Source organism: Pan troglodytes, chromosome 16 (genome assembly GCF_028858775.2).
Source record: "Pan troglodytes isolate AG18354 chromosome 16, NHGRI_mPanTro3-v2.0_pri, whole genome shotgun sequence".
In the NCBI taxonomy this organism is placed as follows: domain Eukaryota; kingdom Metazoa; phylum Chordata; class Mammalia; order Primates; family Hominidae; genus Pan; species Pan troglodytes.
The window spans coordinates 53,249,248-53,270,619 of record NC_072414.2 but is presented as its reverse complement, the minus strand read 5'-3'; the positions used below and the strand labels follow the sequence as shown (position 1 = coordinate 53,270,619).

Sequence of the window (21,372 nt, the reverse complement as noted above, 5' to 3'; positions counted from 1 at the left end):
AATATGGTGAATTATATTAACAACTTTTCTAGTATTGAACCATCCTTGCATTCCTGGTATAAACCACAATAAGTTATGATATATTATTTTCTTAATGGAGTGTAGGAGTCTTTTGCATATTTTGTTCAAAAGTTTTTAATCAATATTTACAAGTGATACTGTCTGTAATTTATTTGTGCTATCTTTATCACATTTAGCTATCAATATTGTACTTGCTTCACAAAAACCATTTGAAAGTGTTCTTCATTTTCTACAATCTGAAACAATCTATGGGGCTTTGAGGCTATCCAGTTTCTAAAAGTTTGGGAGAATTACCTACAAAAAATATCTGGGCTTGTGCTTCTTTGGGGGATAGTTCCTTGATAACTTTTTCTTGCTTGCTTCTGTGGAAATTGGTCTTTTTAAGCTTTCTATGATCACTGAGGTCAGTTTGCTAAATTATACTTGCCTAGTATATATTTCCTCTAGTTTTTCACATTTACTTGCATAAAGGTGTGCAGAGCATTTTTGTGATTTTTTTAAATGGCCTCTATATCAGTAGTTAAGTCATCTTGTCATTTCTTAATATATTTTCATTTTCTCCCTTTTCCCTTGAGCTGATTGTCTATTCGTTTTGCTATTTTGTTGATTTTTTTCAAAGAATCAGGATTTTGATTTCTTAATTTGACTTACTGATTTTCTGTTCTGATGTTCTGCTCTGCTTTTATCATTATGATCTCCTTTCTTGTGTTTGCTTTTGTTGTTGTTTCTGGTTTTTAGAATTGGGAATTTAATACGTATTTTTATTTTTTCACATTTTCATTGATATACATGTTTAGGGCTGTGAATTTTCCTCTGATCACTGCTTTAAATGTATACGATATTATGATATGTAGTGTTTTCAATTTTTTTTTAGTATTTCTGTAATTTATGTTTGTAGCCAAAGGAATTTTTTTTAATATCTTACTTAATTGCATTATGATTAGTAAGTGTTGTTTGCAATATTTCTATTTTATGGAATCTACTTTGTGCCCTAGTATATACAATTACCTGTATTGAAATTTCCATCCACACTTGAGAAGAAAGCATATCCTCATCAGGGTACAATATTACATATATCTCCAAAAGATCTATGCTATTGATCATGTAGTTTAGATATTTTATGTCATTATCTATATTTTATCCACTTGACCTAGCTTATACTGAAAGTACTGTGTGTTATGTTGTATTTACTGATTTTGTTTCTCAGTTTGGGGTGTCCTCTTTGCTTTTCAAAAAATTTAGTATTTTAGAAGGTACTTTTTTTGTTCTAGTGGTTACATTTATATTAATATTTTTATAGCATCCTTAATTCCTTCTTTACTTGCTTAATCTCTCCCTCAGTTTAAAGGAACCATTTCATTCCCCTCTATTACCTATAGAACAGTCAGTGATCTTATTCTACAGTCTCCCTTTTTCTTCTCTTCTGTCACTTTTTAGTTGCATTCTTTTTACTGTATCAGAATATGTAATATTTTTAACCCCTTATGTACTCTATTCTTGTCTTATATCTATAGTTAAACGTATGAAATATTTATCATCAGTCCTTTTACAAAGCTTTCTCATTTATCTTTTGGTTGGATGATGTGCTAGAAGGCTTGATGTGTATAAATTATCTCATTTAATTCCCACAATAATCATATGGGGAACTTACTGTGGTTATTCCCATTTATGAGATAAGAAAATCAAAATTTAGAGATTAAAATATCTAACAAGGGAAACTTCAAAGTTAGCTAAACAGAAAATAACAAGAAAGCGATACAGGCAAATAAAGAAAAGAAAAATTTTAAATCACCTACATATCCACCATCTTGTGGTTACTACTGTCAATATTTTACTCCATCCCCTTTCAGTAAATACACATGAGATTATGCTGAATAAATTGTTTTATAAACTGTTTTTTCACTTAATAGATGGTAAAAATATTTTCTTGTCAAAAATACGTCCATATAATTATATTTAATGACTATGAAGATTCCTTGTGTGCATGTAGCGCAATCTATTTAATTAATCCTCTATTTTTGATCATTTAGTTGTTTCTTTTTTGTTTGTTTGTTTTTAAGTAACGCTGTGATGCATTTCCCAAAGGCCAATTTTTTTTCACATGCCTTAATAACTGCCTTTGGGTTTAATTTTAAAAGTTAATGTCTTATTTTTAAAATATGCATATTTTAAAAGAGTTAATGGCCTGGAGCGGTGGCTCATGCCTATAATTACAGCACTTTGGGAGGCCAAGGCAGGCAGATCACTTGAGATCAGGAGTTCAAGACCAGCCTGGCCAACATGGTGAAACCCTGTCTTTACTAAAAATACAAAAATTAGCTAGGTGTGGTGGTGGGCGCCTGTAACCCCAGCTACTCAGGAGGCTGAGGCAGGAGAATTGCTTCAACCCAGGAGGCAGAGATTGCAGTGAGCTGAGATCGCGCCACTGCACTCCAGCCTAGGCAACAGAGTGAGACTCCATCTAAAAATAAAAGAAAAGAGTTTTAAAAATTACATTTCTATTAATCTAGCATATTCATATATCAGAATAATGTCATTTATTATATTTTTGAACTTCACTCAATATGTTGAGATGTTTGGTCACAGAACTCTGTGCAAATATACACACTCATATTTTAAATGCAAAAAAAGATTAATAACATATTTCCATTAAAATAATTTTAAAACATTTATCACTGAAGATATGGCAAATATTTCTGTAGACCAGAAACATCCAAGGACAAATGAGACCTAAAACTTTGGTCCTACTGGACTTCCAGAATAGAAGCAAAGGGTTCATTCCCAAGAAAAAGGGATCAGACATACCGACTCATGATTCACACTGTGGGAAACATTCTGGGATAAGGTTTTTCAGTGAACAGAGGCTGAAAAAAGTTTCAATTACTGCCCGAGTCTGTGGATGGCATCAAGCTGAATGGTTGGGTGATTAAAGATATAGTCCCATGGAACAAGAGCTCAGGAACTCCAAATACAAGACCCATTTCTGAACTAGGGACCTAAACATGGGGGCCCTGATGAAATCAACCAAATGACATCTAGATAGAGAAGATTGAGTGCAAAGAGAAAAACATAACAAAACTCCCACACAGAATGAACTTGCATGGAAAATGTCAAAGTTCATGAGGAAAACTGAGATATGAAAGATGCCTTCCTGTCCAAAAGAATTTAACTTTGAGGAAATAGATATGATAGAGGATTCTGAAAAACATTTCAAACTAAATATATTAATCATCTTTAAATAGTTAAAGGAAGCAAGAACAACTATAAAAATAGTAAAGAAGTTCTAGAGGACTAGTAAAGCCACCAGCTAGAAATCCTGAAAATGACAGATATATTCTTTTCAAGAATGGAAGAACCCACAAGGCAGAATAAACACCAGACTGACACAGTTGAAAAGAGAATTAATGGCTAGAAAGATAATACTAAAAAATGAATCTAAATTGCAGAATGAGAGATTAAAAGAAGGAAAATAGGAAGGAGGAATTTAGAAGTCACAGGTAACAGACTGGGAAATATAGGTGTAAAGTTCAAGAAATAAGATTTGGAATGGCAGAAAGGCAGTGTTGAAAAGATGTTAGCTGAGATGTTAACGCAACTAAAGAAAGACTTCATTTACCAAAGAGAAACAAACAAACAAAGAAACCAAAAACAACCACTGAATTGCACTCAGGATAAGTAAAAATTAACCCCTGGACGTATCAGAGTGAAACTGATGGATACGAAGTTTCCTATTACGGTACATTGACGAGATTACATGCTTTGTTTTAATACTTTGGTCACTATTATTGGCTTTGTCCTTCTTGATACAATTCTAAAATACATATGGCTAAATAATGGAACAATGCCTTGTCTTGCTCACAATATAATAAATTATATGAATTAATGAATTTTTTCACCTGAACCTACAAGGACTTCAATATATACCTACATTTCTCTAATTTTTGGCCACCAAGTACCACTTATATGATATTCTTCATACATAAAGACAACAATTGTAGGTTAAATTTTTAAAGATTTATAAACAATTTATAATAGAATATTAAAAATTTTTTTATTATACTTTAAGTTTTAGGGTACATGTGCACAATGTGCAGGTTAGTTACATATGTATACATGTGCCATGCTGGTGTGCTGCACCCATTAACTCGTCATTTAGCATTAGGTATATCTCCTAAAGCTATCCCTCCCCCCTCCCCCCACCCCACAACAGTCCCCAGAGTGTGATGTTCCCCTTCCTGTGTTCTCATTGTTCAATTCCCACCTATGAGTGAGAATATGCGGTGTTTGGTTTTTTGTTCTTGCGATAGTTTACTGAGAATGATGATTTCCAATTTCATCCATGTCCCTGCAAAGGACATGAACTCATCGTTTTTTATGGCTTCATAGTATTCCATGGTGTATATGTGCCACATTTTCTTAATCTAGTCTATCATTGTTGGACATTAGGAAGAAACTGCATCAACTAACGAGCAAAATAACCAGCTAACACCATAATGACAGGATCAAATTCACACATAACAATAAAAAACAAACAACCCCATTAAAAACTGGGCAAAGGACATGAACAGACACTTATCAAAAGAAGACATTTATGCAGCCGAAAAACACATGAAAAAATGCTCACCATCACTGGCCATCAGAGAAATGCAAAATCAAAACCACAGCGTGATACCATTTCACACCAGTTAGAATGGCAATCATTAAAAAGTCAGGAAACAACAGGTGCTGGAGAGGATGTGGAGAAATAGGAACACTTTTACACTTTTGGTGGGACTGTAAACTAGTTCAACCATTGTGGAAGTCAGTGTGGCGATTCCTCAGGGATCTAGAACTAGAAATACCATTTGACCCAGCCATCCCATTGCTGGGTATATACCCAAAGGACTATAAATCATACTGCCATAAAGACACATGCACACGTATGTTTATTGCGGCATTATTCACAATAGCAAAGACTTGGAACCAACCCAAATGTCCAACAGTGATAGACTGGATTAAGAAAATGTGGCACATATACACCATGGAATACTATGCAGCCATAAAAAATGATGAGTTCATGTCCTTTGTAGGGACATGGATGAAATTGGAAATCATCATTCTCAGTAAACTATCGCAAGAACAAAAACCCAAACACTACATATTCTCACTCATAGGTGGGAATTGAAGAATGAGAACACATGGACACAGGAAGGGGAACATCACACTCTGGGGACTGTTGTGGGGCTGGGGGAGAGGGGAGGGATAGCATTGGGAGATATACCTAATGCTAGAGGACGAGTTAGTGGGTGCAGCGCACCAGCATGGCACATGTATACATATGTAACTAACCTGCACATTGTCCACATGTACCCTAAAACTTAAAGTATAATAATAAATAAATAAATAAATAAATAAATAAATAAAATATTAACTTTAAATGTAAATGGACTAAACGCTCCAATTAAAAGACACAGACTGGCAAATTGGATAAAGAGTCAAGACCCATCAGTGTGCTGTGTTCAGGAAACCCATCTCACGTGCAGAGACACACATGGGCTCAAAATAAAAGGATGGAGGAAGATCTACCAAGCAAATGGAAAACAAAAAAAGGCAAGGGTTGCAATCCTAGTCTCCGATAAAACAGACTTTAAACCAACAAAGATCAAAAGAGACAAAGAAGGCCATTACATAATGGTAAAGGGATCAATTCAACAAGAAGAGCTAACTATCCTAAATATGTATGCACCCAATACAGGAGCACCCAGATTCATAAAGCAAGTCCTGAGTGACCTACAAAGAGACTTAGACTCGCACACATTAATAATGGGAGACTTTAACACCCCACTGTCAACATTAGACAGATCAATGAGACAGAAAGTCAACAAGGATACCCAGGAATTGAACTCAGCTCTGCACCAGGCGGACCTAATAGACATCTACAGAACTCTCCACCCCAAATTAACAGAATATACATTTTTTTCAGCACCACACCACACCTATTCCAAAATTGACCACATACTTGGAAGTAAAGCTCTCCTCAGCAAGTGTAAAAGATCAGAAATTATAACAAACTGTCTCTCAGACCACAGTGCAATCAAACTAGAACTCAGGATTAAGAAACTCACTCAAAACTGCTCAACTGCATGGAAACTGAACAGCCTGCTCCTGAATGACTACTGGGTACATAATGAAATGAAGGCAGAAATAAAGATGTTCTTTGAAACCAACGAGAACAAAGACACAACATACCAGAATCTCTCGGACACATTCAAAGCAGTGTGTAGAGGGAAATTTATAGCACTAAATGCCCACAAGAGAAAGCAGGAAAGATCCAAAATTGACACCCGAACATCACAATTAAAAGAACTAGAAAAGCAAGAGCAAACACATTCAAAAGCTAGCAGAAGGCAAGAAATAACTGAAATCAGAGCAGAACTGAAGGAAATAGAGACACGAAAAACCCTTCAAAAAATTAAGGAATCCAGGAGCTGGTTTAAAGGATCAACAAAATTGATAGACCGCTAACAAGACTAATAAAGAAGAAAAGAGAGAAGAATCAAATAGACGCGATAAAAAATGATAAAGGGCATATCACCACCGATCCCACAGAAATACAAACTACCATCAGAGAATACTACTAACACCTCTACGCAAATAAACTAGAAAATCTAGAAGAAAAGAATATTTAAAATTTAAACTAAAGCATTAATGATAATTTCATGCGTCAACTTTATGTTAAGTTTTTATTGTTTGTAATCTTTCATCAACTTATCCATACCAGGCCCACTGTGAACTTTCCCCAGCTCTACTCAGTCCCTCTCATCATGGCCATATGTCTTACCTCCTGGCCAAAGATGCTCTAACTACAGCTCACTCTATTCCCAAGATTCTAAAAGTTAGCTACTGCCACCAAGTCTGCATTAAGCAGCAGCTGTCTGTGGTGTCAGCTGACAAGGAGAGGACTCCACACCTGTGCACTGGCTGGAGTGGACCCTTCGGTATTCTGGAGTCTCCATGGGTGTCCAGAAGGGCCGGGTGATGAACAGAGAGCAGGGCCTCAGGTGGACTTCAAACACTGGAAGAGGAGAGGCAAAGGGAACCAGAAGATAAATGTGTCAACCTGTGTCCCACTTCCATCCCTCTCCCCAACTCACCCCTTCCCAAGGGTTATTCTGGAACACGTAACGTATGGTCTCAATGATGACATCTCTGTAAGAATAAGTGACTGAGCTGTATTTGGTATGGAATTTGACCACCTCAATAATGCACTATCTTGCATTTGATCTCCCCCCTTCCCTTAATCAATTCTCCTTTTCCCTAACTCTTCCTTTCCTGAGATTGCACCTACCAATAAAGTGTTAACAGGTAATCTTTGCCTTAGGCTCTGTCTTCTAGGGAACCTGGGCTAAGACTGTTTTACTATCTGACAGATAAGTTGAGCCACAGGCCGTGTTCTGTATCCAGTCGATTTCTCTCTTTGCTCTTTATAGTCACTATATTAGAAAATACAAATTTACAGTCACGGCTTGTCAGGAATGGCAGCAAGTTTTTGGTGACTCTGACAAATGTTTCTAGATTGAATATGGACATAGAAATTATGAAGGGATTTTCCGGTGAAGACTACTTTCATCATTCAGTCAGATGCTAAATCAATGAGCATATCGTATTCGAAAGCCGGAAGGTTGAATATTTCAACTTGAGAGATAGCAGCAAATGGATTCTCAATTTTGCTCTTATTACATTATCGCATTTGATTTTGGAAAGTATTTCTGCATGTCCTTATAGTTCTCATTTTCTGACGAGTGTATAAAATCAAGTGATGGAAAACATAATATTCTTCGTAGTTATGTTATTTGCACCACACTTTGGTCTTTGTAAGGGATCCTAACACTTTATCCTCAGCACTAAAAAAAATTTTTTAAACTGAAATAATAGTCTTATATTATTTAAAACACTTACACTAAGAAACAACAGATGGTTAGACTCCTAAAATCATGGAAATGGTCTTCACAAGAATTATGAGAGCCATGATTCTATTATTTTTATCAGACCCTTGTTTTTTAACATGCTTTTATGAAATTTTCTAACACACAGAAAAGTTGAAAGAATTGTACTGTGAACACTCATAACTACCTAGATTCTACAGTTAATATTTACTACATTTGCCTTATACATTTATCACTCTTTCCATACTCCTATCCATCCACCAATTCATTTTATTTTGATACATTTTAAAGTAAATTGAAGCATGCATTAACTAGAGTTCAAAATTTTTTATAGTTCCTTGTGAAAAATAGAATGTACACACAATGAATGCATAAATCTCAAATGTACTGTTCTATGAGTTTTGACAGATCTAAACAAACACTTATGTTACCCAAACTCCTACTAATATAGAGAGAAGTACCATCATTCCAGGAATATCTCTCATACTTTTTCCCAGACAATCCGCACAACATCTGTCTCCCAGAGACAATCAGGTTCTGACTTTTTTTTTAACCAAAGATTAATTTTGCCTGTTCTAGAACTTCATATAAATGAAATCATAGAGTATGCAGTATGCATTATTTTCTGTAAGGCCTTTTTCACACAGCATAACATTTTAAAGATTTGCCCAACCCATTGGCTGTGTCAGTAGTCCATTCTTTTACATTTCTGTTCTGTATTACTTTGTATAGATATACCATAGTTTACTTAATTACTCTCCTGTTGGTGGATATCTGAGCCATTTCCAGTTTGTAGCTATTATAAATAATCCTGTTATGAACATTCTTGTGTAAGTATTTTTGTGGATATGTTTTTTTTCCTGGTTGAATACCTATGATTGGAATTTCTGAGTCATAAGGTCAGCATATGTTTACTTTTATAAGAAACTGCTAGACCTTTTCCCCTAAATGATTGAAGCACTTTAAAGGTCATCAGCAATATGAGAGTTTCAATGGCTTCACATGTTTGCTAACATTTGGTGTTGTCTATTTAAACAAATTTACAAGAAAAAAACAAACAACCCCATCAAAAACTGGGTGAAGGATATGAACATACACTTCTCCAAAGAAGACATTTATGCAGCCAAAAAACACATGGAAAAAATGCTCAGCATCACTGGCCATCAGAGAAATGCAAATCAAAACCACAATGAGATACCATCTCACACCAGTTAGAATGGCGATCATTAAAAAGTCAGGAAACAACAGGTGCTGGAGAGGATGTGGAGAAATAGGAACACTTTTACACTGTTGGTGAGACTGTAAACTAGTTCAACCATTGTGGAAGTCAGTGTGGCGATTCCTCAGGGATCTAGAACTAGAAATGCCATTTGACCCAGCCATCCCATTACTGGGTATATACCCAAAGGATTATAAATCATGCTGCTATAAAGACACATGCACACGTATGTTTATTGCAGCACTATTCACAATAGCAAAGACTTGGAACCAACCCAAATGTCCAACAACGATAGACTGGATTAAGAAAATGTGGCACATATACACCATGGAATACTATGAAGCCATAAAAAATGATGAGGTCATGTCCTTTGTAGGGACATGGATGAAAGTGGAAACCATCATTCTCAGCAAACTATCGCAAGGACAAAAAAACCAAACACCGCATATTCTCACTCACTGTTGGGAATTGAACAATGAGAACACATGGACACAGAAAGGGGAACATCACACTCCGGGGACTGTTGTGGGGTGGGAGGAGGGGGGACAGATGGCATTAGGAGATATACCTAATGCTAAATGACGAGTTAATGGGTGCAGCACACCAACATGGCACATGTATACATATGTAACTAACCTGCACATTGTGCACATGTACCCTAAAACTTTAATAATAATAAAATTTTTAAAAAAGACAAAAAAAATTTTAGCCATTGTAGTGGGTATGTAGTGTTCTATGAAAATGTCATTATGGCTCTAGTTTGCATTTACCTGTTGATGTTGAGCATATTTGCATGCGTTCAATAGCTATTTGTATATGTCTTATGAAGAATATTTGTCAAATATTTTACTTGATTTATATTGAGTTATTTGTCCTTTTAGTATTGGGTCATAGGAATTGTTTATGTGTCTTGAATATGCATTTTCTGTTAGATATATATTTTATAAATATTTCCTCCTAGTCCATGTCTTGTCTGTTCATTTTCTTATCAGTGTCTATTGATGTGCAAAAGTTCCTGATTGCAATGAATTCTAATATATCATTTTCTTTTGTGTTTATTGTGTACTGTCTTACCTTAGAAAAATTTTTCTACCTCCAATTTGCAAAAATATTATCTACTACATAGCTGGATGTCTTAGTTTTTATATTAAGGCTATGATCCACCTAGAATTAATTTTTGTGCATTGTATAAGGGAGAAGTAAAAGTTCATTTTTTTCTCATATGGATATATATAGTGGTTCCACAACCATTTGTTGAAAAGACTTTGCTCTCTCTATTGGATCAAAAATCAATTGAACATCTATAAAACACTTTATCCAACAAGAGCAGAACCCACAGTTTTCTCTAGTGCACGAGAATCATTTTCCAGAGTAGAACATATGTTAGGCCACAAAACTAGTCTTAATAGATTTAAATCATTGAAATCATACGAAGTATGCTCTCCAATTATAATGGAATAAAGTTAGAAAAATTAGAGAATTCACAAATGCAGAAATTAAACAACATTGTTCTAAATAAGTAATGGATCAGAAGAGAAACCACAAGAAAAGTTAGAGAACACTTTGGGATAAATGAAAACAAAATCACAGCATACCAAAACATACAGGACACAGTGAAAACAGTGCTTAGAGGGAAATTTGTAGCTATAAAAACCTACATTAAAATTAGAAAAATCTCAAATCAATAATCCAATCTTCTGCCTTAAGGAAATAGAAAAAGAAGAGCAAACTACACCCAAAGCAAGAGAAAGAAATGAAAGATTAAAGGTAAAAAAAATAGAGAATAGAAAAACAATAGAGAAAATCAATAAAACCAAAAGTTGGTTCTTTGAATAGATCAACAAACATTGCCAATAGGCAGATGAAAAGATGCTCAACATCGTTAGCCATTAGGGACATGCATATTAAAACCATGCTACTACTTCACACCCACTACGATTGCTATAGCAATAATATTTTTTTCCTTGAGATTTTTTTTCCTTCAAATTTTCTTTTAAGTTCTGGGGTACATGTGCAGATGTGCAGGTTTGTTACATAGGTAAACATGTGCCTTGGTGGTTTGCTGCACAGATCAATCCAACACCTAGGTATAAGCACAGCATTCCTTAGCTATTCTTAATGCTCTCCCTCTCTCCACCCCTACCCCCACCCCAGCCCCCAACAGGCCCCAGTGTGTTGTTCACCCCCATGTATCCATGTGTTCTCATCGTTCAGCTCTCACTCACAAGTGAGAACACAAGGTGTTTGCTTATCTATTCCTGAATTAGTTTGCTGAGGATAACAGCTTCCAGCTCCATCCATGTCCCTGCAAAGAACATGATCTCATTCATTTTTATGGTTGCATAGTATTACATGGTGTACCTGTACCACATTTTCTTTATCCAGTCTATCATTGGTGGGCATTTGGGTTGATTCCATGTCTATGCTGTTGTGAATAATGCTGCAATGAACATATGTGTGCAGGTATCTTTATAATAGAATTGTTTATATTTATTTGGGTATATACCCAGTAATAGAATCGCTGGGTCAAGTGGTATTTCTGACTCTAGATCTTTGAGGAATTACCAATAATAATTATGGGCAAGGATATGGAGAAATTGGAACGCTCATACATTGTCACTGGGAATGTAGAATGGTGCAGCTGCTGTGGAAAACAGTTTGTCAGTTCCTCAAAAGTTAAACACTGTGTTACCGTATGACCTAGAAATTCCTCTCCTAGTTATATACCCAAGATAATTGAAAACATATGTTGACATAGAACTTGTACACAAATGTTCATAGCGTCATTATTCATAATACTGAAACAATGGAAACCACCCAAATGTTCATCACTAGATGAATGGATTAACAAAATATAGTGTAATATACCCATTCAATGGAATAGTATTCAGCCATGAAAAGGGAAAGAAGAAACACTGATACATGTACAACATGAATGAACGTTGTAAACATTACACTAATAAAAGAAGCCAGACACAAAAGTCTACATATTATATGATTTGGTTGATGTGAAGTATGCAGAATAGGCAAATCCATAGAGATTAAGAACTAGATTAGTGGTTGCCAGGGGATGGGGTGTAAGGAGTAGAGGAGTGACTGCTAACAGTTATGGGTTTCGTTTTGGAGTGTTCACAATGTTCTGGAATTAGGTAATGGTGATGATGGCACAACATTGCCAGTATACTACAAAAACCATATGCTTTGTAAAATTGCACACTTTACAATGGTGACTTTATGTAATGAGACTTTTTATTACAATACAATTAAGTTAAACAATTAATTGATGGCATAAGTTTGGATCTATTTCTGAGCTTTCTAGTCTGTCCCACTGATGTATTTCTTTCTTATACCAGCACCACACTGTCTTGATTACTGAAGCTTTATTGTAAGCTTCAAAGTAAGGTAGAATAAGTCTTCTGGCTGCTCTCTTCTTTTTTAACATAGCTTTGAATATTTTAAGTTATACCCCTGGACTTCGAAAACTTCGGTGCATAATTTCTTTTTCACAGGAAGCATATACCAGTGTATTAAAGCATTCTTGTACCTTACTGCCTTGTTAGCATACCAAAGTGAAAAAATACATACATGGTGTAATTTGCTTATATTCACAGAGGTCAATATTTTCTTCAGCACTAAGTCATGACCAGAAAGAACAGTGTTCACTCCCAATTGCCCTTTTTGAATAAATCAGTCTGTAGATTGGTGTTCAGATAAGACTTCTTAGTGTGTACGTGGAAATTCCTTTTCTTGTTGAATACCTGCCTGGTGTTTCATCAATATGTAGCAAAATATGCCTTTTTCAGTTTTATCTTAGTTCACAAAATGCCATTACCTAAATTCCTGTACATGAATTTTTTTCTGTGATCAACAAAACAAAAGCTAATCATCATTTCTGCCTTATACAAGCACCATAATATTCCAGGACCTGATTTATGCACTCTGTATCATTGGTTTCTTCCAATCGTGAGCCTGTATATGGGAGAGTAATTGCTCTCCCACATTGTAAGCCACTGTTGTTATGCTATGTCCATCTGTCTCATTTGATAAAGGAATTTCACCAATAGCTTGTCTTCTTTCTCTAAGTGTAATATATGTTATATTGGTTATCATTTCCTAAGCTTCTCAGGAGTAACACTCTTTCCTTTTTATGCTATAAGGAGTGTGACTTTGAAGGATGCTTCTGTAGTTTTGGTCCCTTGTTTGCCTTTAGCAACAATGTTCATCAATTTCATGCTAGAAAACATTATTTTGTGCTTATTATGGAAAATATAAATTTATTTACTAGAGAAGTGGCTGTGTTTAGAGAGAATTTTTTTTTTAATGTGGTGGTTTCATGCCACGATTTGGCAGTTCCATATCAGACAAAACACTTAGAATTGAGAATGAATAGCTGGCTGGCTCAATAAAATCTAATTTTCAGACTCATCGTAGTTCTTCCTACTCCCTTTTTTCTTTCTTGACTGTGTATGAAAAGCCATCACACTTGCAAATACAGGTGTCCCAGCACACAGAGATTCACATCTTTTTGAATGTGAATTCACAGAGCAGCCCACAATTTGCACTGGAGCAGTCCCCTGGAGCAGCCCACAATTCATGTTTTACACATTATTTTGAATTGTGTTATCACTACTCACATACTTCAGTCAGTGACTTCTGAATTATTGATCCTTTCAGTTCATTGAGAATATGATACAACAATATAGTAACAACAATAAATTCAAATTTAAGAAATGAAATAATAACCCAAAAGGACAGAAAAAGGTTTTAACCAATGTTAAGTACACTGATTCTCTGAAATTAGTCAAGACAGAGTAACAAATGCAATTTTACTAGTGCATAACCAACATTTAAGAATGTAATGGTTATTAGCACTATAACTAGATTTCTAGAAGATCATAATGAAGTTCACATTTCAAACATATATAAACAGAATTTCTTTAAGCCTTTTTTCCTCTGAAACCATGAAAAGACCTGGAGAACCCTTTAAAGACTATCAAAGTCCACCCAGATTCTCAGGACTCCCTGAAGAAACGCTGGTTTATAGACCTATATCTCTATTGAGATGCATAATAAAAAAAATGGTTAAATGTGGCCAACTAGCAAGCCTAATTTCTTGAAATGCTTCACTAAGTTGTTATTCAGCTCTGCCAACAGTCTGTCCCCATGCCTGTTGAACAAGCTACAGTTCTCAAACACCTCCCAGGCTGTTGAACTTCACGCATTGCATTGCCAAATTATCATCAAGAAAGCTTCTATCAGCTTCTATTTCCCACCAGCTGTGAGTGAGAAAGTCCATCTCCCCCATTCCTCACCAGTTCTGGGTAAAGAGATGTTGCATTCCACATGACGTTTAGATTTTAAAAACAGCCCTTAAAGCAAAAGATCAGATACAGTTCAAATGACTCTCAAAGATCCCTTACGTTGTCCATGAAGTACAGAGACAAGAGATAGGTCCTCATCTCTTATTACAAGTGCAATCTAGAGTTTAGGCTTATTGAGTGGAATAGTGGGTAGAATAACTCCAATTATTTTCCTTGGGATTTTTATCTCCTTTTTATTTGTTTTTAGCAAAATTATGTTTAAACTCATGTAAATTAAATGTAATTATTTTGTGAATTGCCTTTGTCGTTTTTACACTTGGAGTTTTCATCATTTTCTTACATTAAGGCTATTATTATATTACCATTTCAAATACGTTACCTAGTACGTCATCTCTGTGCATGGTGTTGCATGTATATATTTGTGTGTATATGTGTGTGTGTGTGATATATGTGTGTGTGATCTGTTTATGACCCTACTCACCACAAGATTAAATATATAACACCCTAAATTTAATTGTGGAATACTTCATGTTTTTCGTATTTGAATTTTTTATCTTCAGGGATTTTGTTTTTATTTGCAGCATGAAGTAAACATCTACACTTATTTTTCCCCAAGAGGTTAAACAATGATCTCCTGAAGGGACATCCTTAAAATATCTCTGATATTTTTATATTTTCCCATTCTGGTTTTCATACAAAACTTTCGGCTGTTATTAATCTGAAAGAATGGTGCTACTTCAGTGGTTTGGTTATAAATAAGACAATGCAGAAAAGAAAGCAAGCAAGATTTTTAATCCTGTGGCAAAGCTGTTAATTGTCCTTCAATATCAGTTTTTGCCTTCTTCCTTAGTAACAGAACTCCCAATTATTAGCTGAGTACATGACAACCCAGAATAAAAACTATATAATTACTAGCTTTCCTTGAAACTCGGAAGTATCTGGGTTTTGTGAAATGTCTTTAAAGGGAAGAAGCATTAATATCCTTGCCTTTACTTCTTTTTTGATTACTGAGATGTGAATGTGATGGCTGGAGCTAAAGCAGCCATATTGTACTGTATGGTATCATGTAAAACAGGCCAGAGCAACAAGACAGGAGTAGTCAGGGCCCCTGACTTCATGGAGCTGGGATATCAGTCCTCAACTTCATGCTCCTCTTCTTTTATCCAAGAAACAGAATTAACTTCTAGGTAGTTTAAAACATTGTTTTGAATAGATTTCTTTTATATAGAGCTGAACCTAGTCTTGAATTATGTGAAGCCACAGGGAGGGCTTATATTTTACTCAGTATTACATGCACGGAACTTGACACTGGGTATAGAACACAGTAAATACTCAATAAGTGTGCATAGGAGGCATACATTTCTATTTACAGGCAAGATAGTAGTGACTGTGAGAATTTCAGGTAAGGTGATAAAATATATATCTTTTCACATCTTTGGTTGGGGCCTATGACTTTGAAACCTTAAAAGAAACATCAGACCCTCTCTACTATAGTTTCTGAAACAATCATCTTTCATGGACAACATTTTAGAATGACATTTTTGTTGGACTTTTATTTTTTTAAGAATGGGCAGATCTGGGAATGCTCACCACCATTTTGATGCACTTTCCCTTGGAGCAAACCATGAATGGGGGTGATGAATGCTCTAGAATAGATCCCAGCCAAGCTCTGGCACTGCGGTGACAGCTCTCTGCAAGGTTTATGCACCTATTTAATTGCAGTTACATCCATCTCCATTCCCTGGGGGCCCATCTTTATAGAGAAACAGGCTGTTGGCTGAGGATGTTGGAGTTGAGCATTCGTTGCTAATTATTTAATTTTCATCTGGCACAAACTGAAGCGGCTTAAGTTTGGTGGAAACTATAAGTCAATTATCTTCCTTTGCTAACAAGAACCCTACCACTTGTAACAAAAAACAAACACAAAGCTCTATTCCTCGCTCTTGCCCTCAACCCTGGCCAATGAAACTGCCTTTCTCGTACATTTTCTGTGCATGGAATAATGGCAGTGAGCTCATGCTCTTTGTTATAAATCCCAGGCACTGGTAAAAATGTAGTGTAGGCAAAAGCACTGGCATCTCATGTTTCCATTCTTGCACAAGTTCAAGCCTTTATTTATTGCATATTCAGTTAATCAAATGCTAGCTGGAACTGTAATACTCATAACAACCCCATGAGGAATATATCAGAAAACGGAGCCTTGGAGGGTTGACATTACTTACCCATGGTCACATAGCTAACAAATAGCAAAACAAGGGTTTGAACCCAGCTATGTCTTGGTTCTGATTTAGGTCCCGGACCATGGCTGCATTATCTTTACTGCTATGAAGGCCTCTAACTTCCTTTTTTCCTTAACTAAACCCTATTCACCTTTCGAAACACAATGCAGGAGCCACTTTTCTTCAGGAAACCATCCCTAGTGTGCTAGACTAAGGCCCCTTTGTGCTCCTGTAATGGACTGAAACTTCATTCCAATAAAATGTTCTTTTGAGCATTTCTATAGTATGTGCTATAAATGTTTTACATAGATTGCCTACTTTAATTCTCAGAAGCCCTCTGAAGAAGGCCACTCTGATTATGGACAATCTGTGAGGAAGACACTTGAGTAGATAGAAACTGGGATGCCTATTCAGGTCTTTTTGATCCCAAAACTTGTATATTTACCCATTATGGTATAATGCATTATAGTGAATTTAAGTATTAATTTGACTATCTCCTTGATGGACTCTATGTTCTTTAAGACTAGGGACAGTTTCTTAATTCATTTTTTACTCTCAATGTGTAGTATAGAATCAGACACTAGCTCATTTGAATTTACATCTCTCTCCTCCTCTACTGCCCCTTGAATGTGTTCCTATTACATGAGATGGAAATATTAATTTTTTGTAATAGACATAGCTCCCCCCAAAAGTGCATGTGCTAGTAAAAATACAGAACTGGAGATTCATCTTCCTGTTGCATATACATGCTCACAACTTCATTGAACTTTTTTCCAGGTATTTCCAGGTATGTGATGTAAAATACCTTTTCAAAGAAGTTCCCACACAGGAATGTTCCTTGTGGTTGTCATTAGTGCTGATTTACCAAGTATTTCCCATGCTCCCTTCTGGGAACATGTTAGGATTTCCCTTTCCTGCCTTCTTGAGTTAGGTGAGCCCATGTGACTTGCTTTGGCTAATGCAATGTGAATAGAAGTGACAACTGTCACCTCCAGGTGAAAGCTGCAAGAGTCCATGCATGATTTCCCACTGGTCCAGTGACCAATAATGTTTGAAATATGACTGTGAAGAGCAGAGCCCACACTGCTGACCTGCAGCGAACACTGGTGTGAGTAAGACCCAAACTTTGGTTGCTATAAGCTATTAAGAGTTGGTGGTTGGTGACTACAACCTTGTGACGAAGTCTATCCTGATTGAGATGCTATTGAAATTGTCCAATGAGAGAGTGATTCTTGGCATTTTAATTTTACATCAAGGAATGGAAAGAAAAGTCATTAAACTCGGGCTTAACCCTAAAAGGTTTAGACCTACTAGAAGTTTACTGGCTGTCATCATGCTTAAGAACATTCTTACTCAGAGGGTGCTGCTGATCATCTGTCCTCCATCTTCACTGGGGGCTGAGAAGACTGAAATGAGCCGAAGCTACTGCTGAAGGGATTTAAGTGAGGTGAGCAAAAATATTCTGAGGATCAGAGAGGTGGAATGACATCCTGGAACCTCCTTCCTCTGCTCTTCTGAAATCACCAGGGACATCCACCTGCCTGAGACTGTGTAGTGAGTGTGTACCAGGAGAGGGATGAACCTGTTGCTTTCAGGGAGCCTTCTGGCTTTATTATTTTATGATATCTTCAATCTTGGCTGGTTAGAAGATTCATTTGTACATTTAAGCAGATTTTCCCAGGGTGTAAATTCCCCCCAGAGATAAATTAAACACTTTTAGGGATACAATCAGTCTGTGAGGCCACCATGGTACCATTCACTGCTTTGCAGCAGCAATTTACCAAATGGTACCCTGGTGACTTAGAGAGTGAATGCACATCTGTAAAGAGGCTTCCTTCACATCAAGGGATGCATGCTCAGAATTCTCCCTGCAATGCATGGACAGCCGAGGGTGGAAAATGGGGAGAATGAGGCCCCTTGGTGCTCTTATGTTTTCATCACATCTCATGCAGGGCTGCTGTGTCAGTGAAAGATAAGCCAAGGCCAATGAGTAAGGGAGGTGAACTGGAGCTCCTGAGTGTAAGCTGTTTCCCCTTGGTTAGAGTCACCTCCCTGAGGATCTTCCCTCCCTAGGGGGCCTGCTGTGCTGCCTGCTACTTTTCTGCCCAGGATCCCCAGTGTCAAGGGCTTTTCCTGGACTACATTCCCAAGGAGTTGGCCCATGCTTTAGCTCTGCCTTGTCTTTTTTAACTCATTGGCATACAACTGTGTTATTTGTCCTTCCTTTAGAATCTTATATGCATTCATTCAACAAACAATCAGCAACCACTTACATTCAGAATAAAGTTTTAGTTAATTGCACAGGTTCTTGAATGACATAAATCTGAGTTCGAATCTTGGCTTCACATTTACTAGTCTTCTGCATCTATGCCTCACTTTATCCATCTGTAAAATAGGGGTAATAATGGTACCTCCTTCGTGATGTTACAGTAAGGATTAAAAGTCCTTACTTTGTTAAATTTGTGTAGGACAAAAAGACAAGGAAAGATACATGATTAGGAAGAAACTAGAGTAAGAAGAGAAGGAGGAGGAAGAAAAGGAAAAGCAGTGGACCAGGGCAGTGGGGGTGTGCCTCTTTCCCCACATTAAATCCATGTAAAAGAATTAATAATGTGCTCAGTATAGAATAAATATTAGCTATTATTACTCACTATCTACTGTGCACACCAGGCACTGAAGTGCTAGAGATGTAAACAGAAATAAGACATGGTCCCTACGCACAAGAAACTCATAGTCTGGAACACGGATTCTCAAAGCATGATCCTGAGCCACCATCAGCAGCAGCACCTGGGACCTTTTTGGACAAAGGAATTCTCTGACTTCACCCAGACATACTGAATGAGAAACTCTGGGGCCCAGAAATCTGTTTTAACAAGCCATCTAAGGGACTCTGATCCTCACTCAATTTGAGAATCTCTGCTTTATAGTAGAGGGATAATAGTGCCTTATATCTGTGAGTGCTTTAAAATGTTCAAAATGTTGCTACATGATTTTAATACTCACAACGGTCTTGCAAAAGTAGAATAGTTATTTCCCTTTCAACTGAGGAGCTGAAGGTCCTGGCTTACTAATAGGACTGCACTTGTGTTCAGGCACCCACTCCTCCAGCAAAGGTGACCTTCCAACTATTCAGGAATAAATCTCAATTAGCCTAAGCCAATTCTGGTACTCCCAGTTCCTTTTTAAGTGGCTGGTTTACAAGTAGGCTTGTGAATAAGTTCTTGCCAACAGACAAGACTGAAAGTCTGTTGAGGGGCTACTTGGAATTGTCTTCTCTCTTAAAGAAAAATGAGGTTGGAAGTTTAAGACCAGGCTGACCAACATGGAGAAGAAACCCTGTTTCTACTAAAAATACAAAATTAGTTCAGTGTGGTTGCACAGGCCTATAATCCCAGCTACTCGGGAGGCTGAGGCAGAAGAATCAGTTGAACCCAGGAGGCAGAGGTTGTGGTGATCTGAGATCATGCCATTGCACTCCAGCCTGGGCAACAAGAGGGAAGAGCAAAACTCTGTCTCAAAAAAAAAAAAAAAAGGCACAAGGACAAGATAGCCCTCTTCTGCTGGATGTAATACCTAGAGCAGTGGCAGCTATTTTGTCAGCATGAGGGATTCAGGTGACATTCAGAGGATGCAGAGAACAGAGATGGAAAAACCCTTGTTGATATCACTGAGCTACAAAATTAGCCCAGCCCAGGTCCATCTTAACAGAGTAACTCTTACATTATGACATATTTTCCTTTTGCTTATGACATTTTGAGTTGAGTTTTTTGTTCCTTGAAATGGAACATAATTTGATACAGTCTAGCATGGAGAAAGACTTATCAGGGTAAAAGAGCTTGCCATCTCAACACATGTCCTGAGATTCTAAACCCCTGCTCTTTGCATAGCAAAACTTGCTAATGGATGATGATGACTCTGATCTCTGATGAATGGGGTCAAACAAATACACGAATTCTCATGCATACCTCTTATCACATTCCCACATCATGCCCACCTCTGCCCCCTCAACTAGCATCTTGAGCTGAGACTCTAGGCTGTCATAGCTTCATCGTCATTACCTGGTAAAATGCCTCACACTTATGTGCCCCACAATAAATGGTAACTAATTTGTCAGTGGAGGGAATGATGATATAATCATATGAATAAGCAAAACAAATGACTAGTGAGGGGTTAATGGTACATATAGATTTAATGTACTTCCTTTTGCATAAAAGTCACAGTTTAGTTATAGTCTTCTGTGCCTTAACCCAGAGAAGCCCATGCTGTAAACACTTCAGAGTTCTGTGGGGGAAGTACTCATACTTTCCACAGAATCACTATCTATAAAAACAGAAAAGGACTTTGTGGTTACTGAGGCCATCATCTTAGTAATGAGGGATCTAAGGCCCAGGAGAAGCAATGACTCACCTGATGTCACAGAGCTGATCAGAGAAAAACCTAAACTTGAATCCAGGTTTTTCTGTCCCTAGAACACAGGACTTGAATTTCTGGCTCTTTAAGATCTCTCAAAACCTGAAAAGCCAGGGCCCTTTGCCTTAAAAAAATTCTGCTGACCAGAATGTGGAAGGATTCCTTTAGGGTTGCAATAAAATAGGCAATGTGGGGAAAGAGGCACACCCCCACTGCCCTGGTCCACTGCTTTTCCTCCTCCTTCTCTTCTTACTCTA

The 21,372-nt window shown here is 36.9% G+C and overlaps 1 protein-coding gene across 1 annotated transcript in view; it reads right to left on the bottom strand.

The window, feature by feature from the left end:
* Positions 1–2,277: 2,277 nt before the first annotated feature.
* The window catches only part of LOC129137229 (serine/arginine repetitive matrix protein 1-like), a 34,705-nt gene continuing 15,610 nt past the window's right edge, over positions 2,278–21,372 (bottom strand). The window contains exons 2-3 of the mRNA XM_054667626.2: positions 6,971–7,075; positions 2,278–2,482 (exon numbers count right to left, since the gene is read on the bottom strand). Of these exons, the coding sequence (XP_054523601.1) occupies positions 2,373–2,482; positions 6,971–7,075 (215 nt within the window). The 3' untranslated portion in view covers positions 2,278–2,372. The remainder of the gene's footprint in view (positions 2,483–6,970; positions 7,076–21,372) is intronic.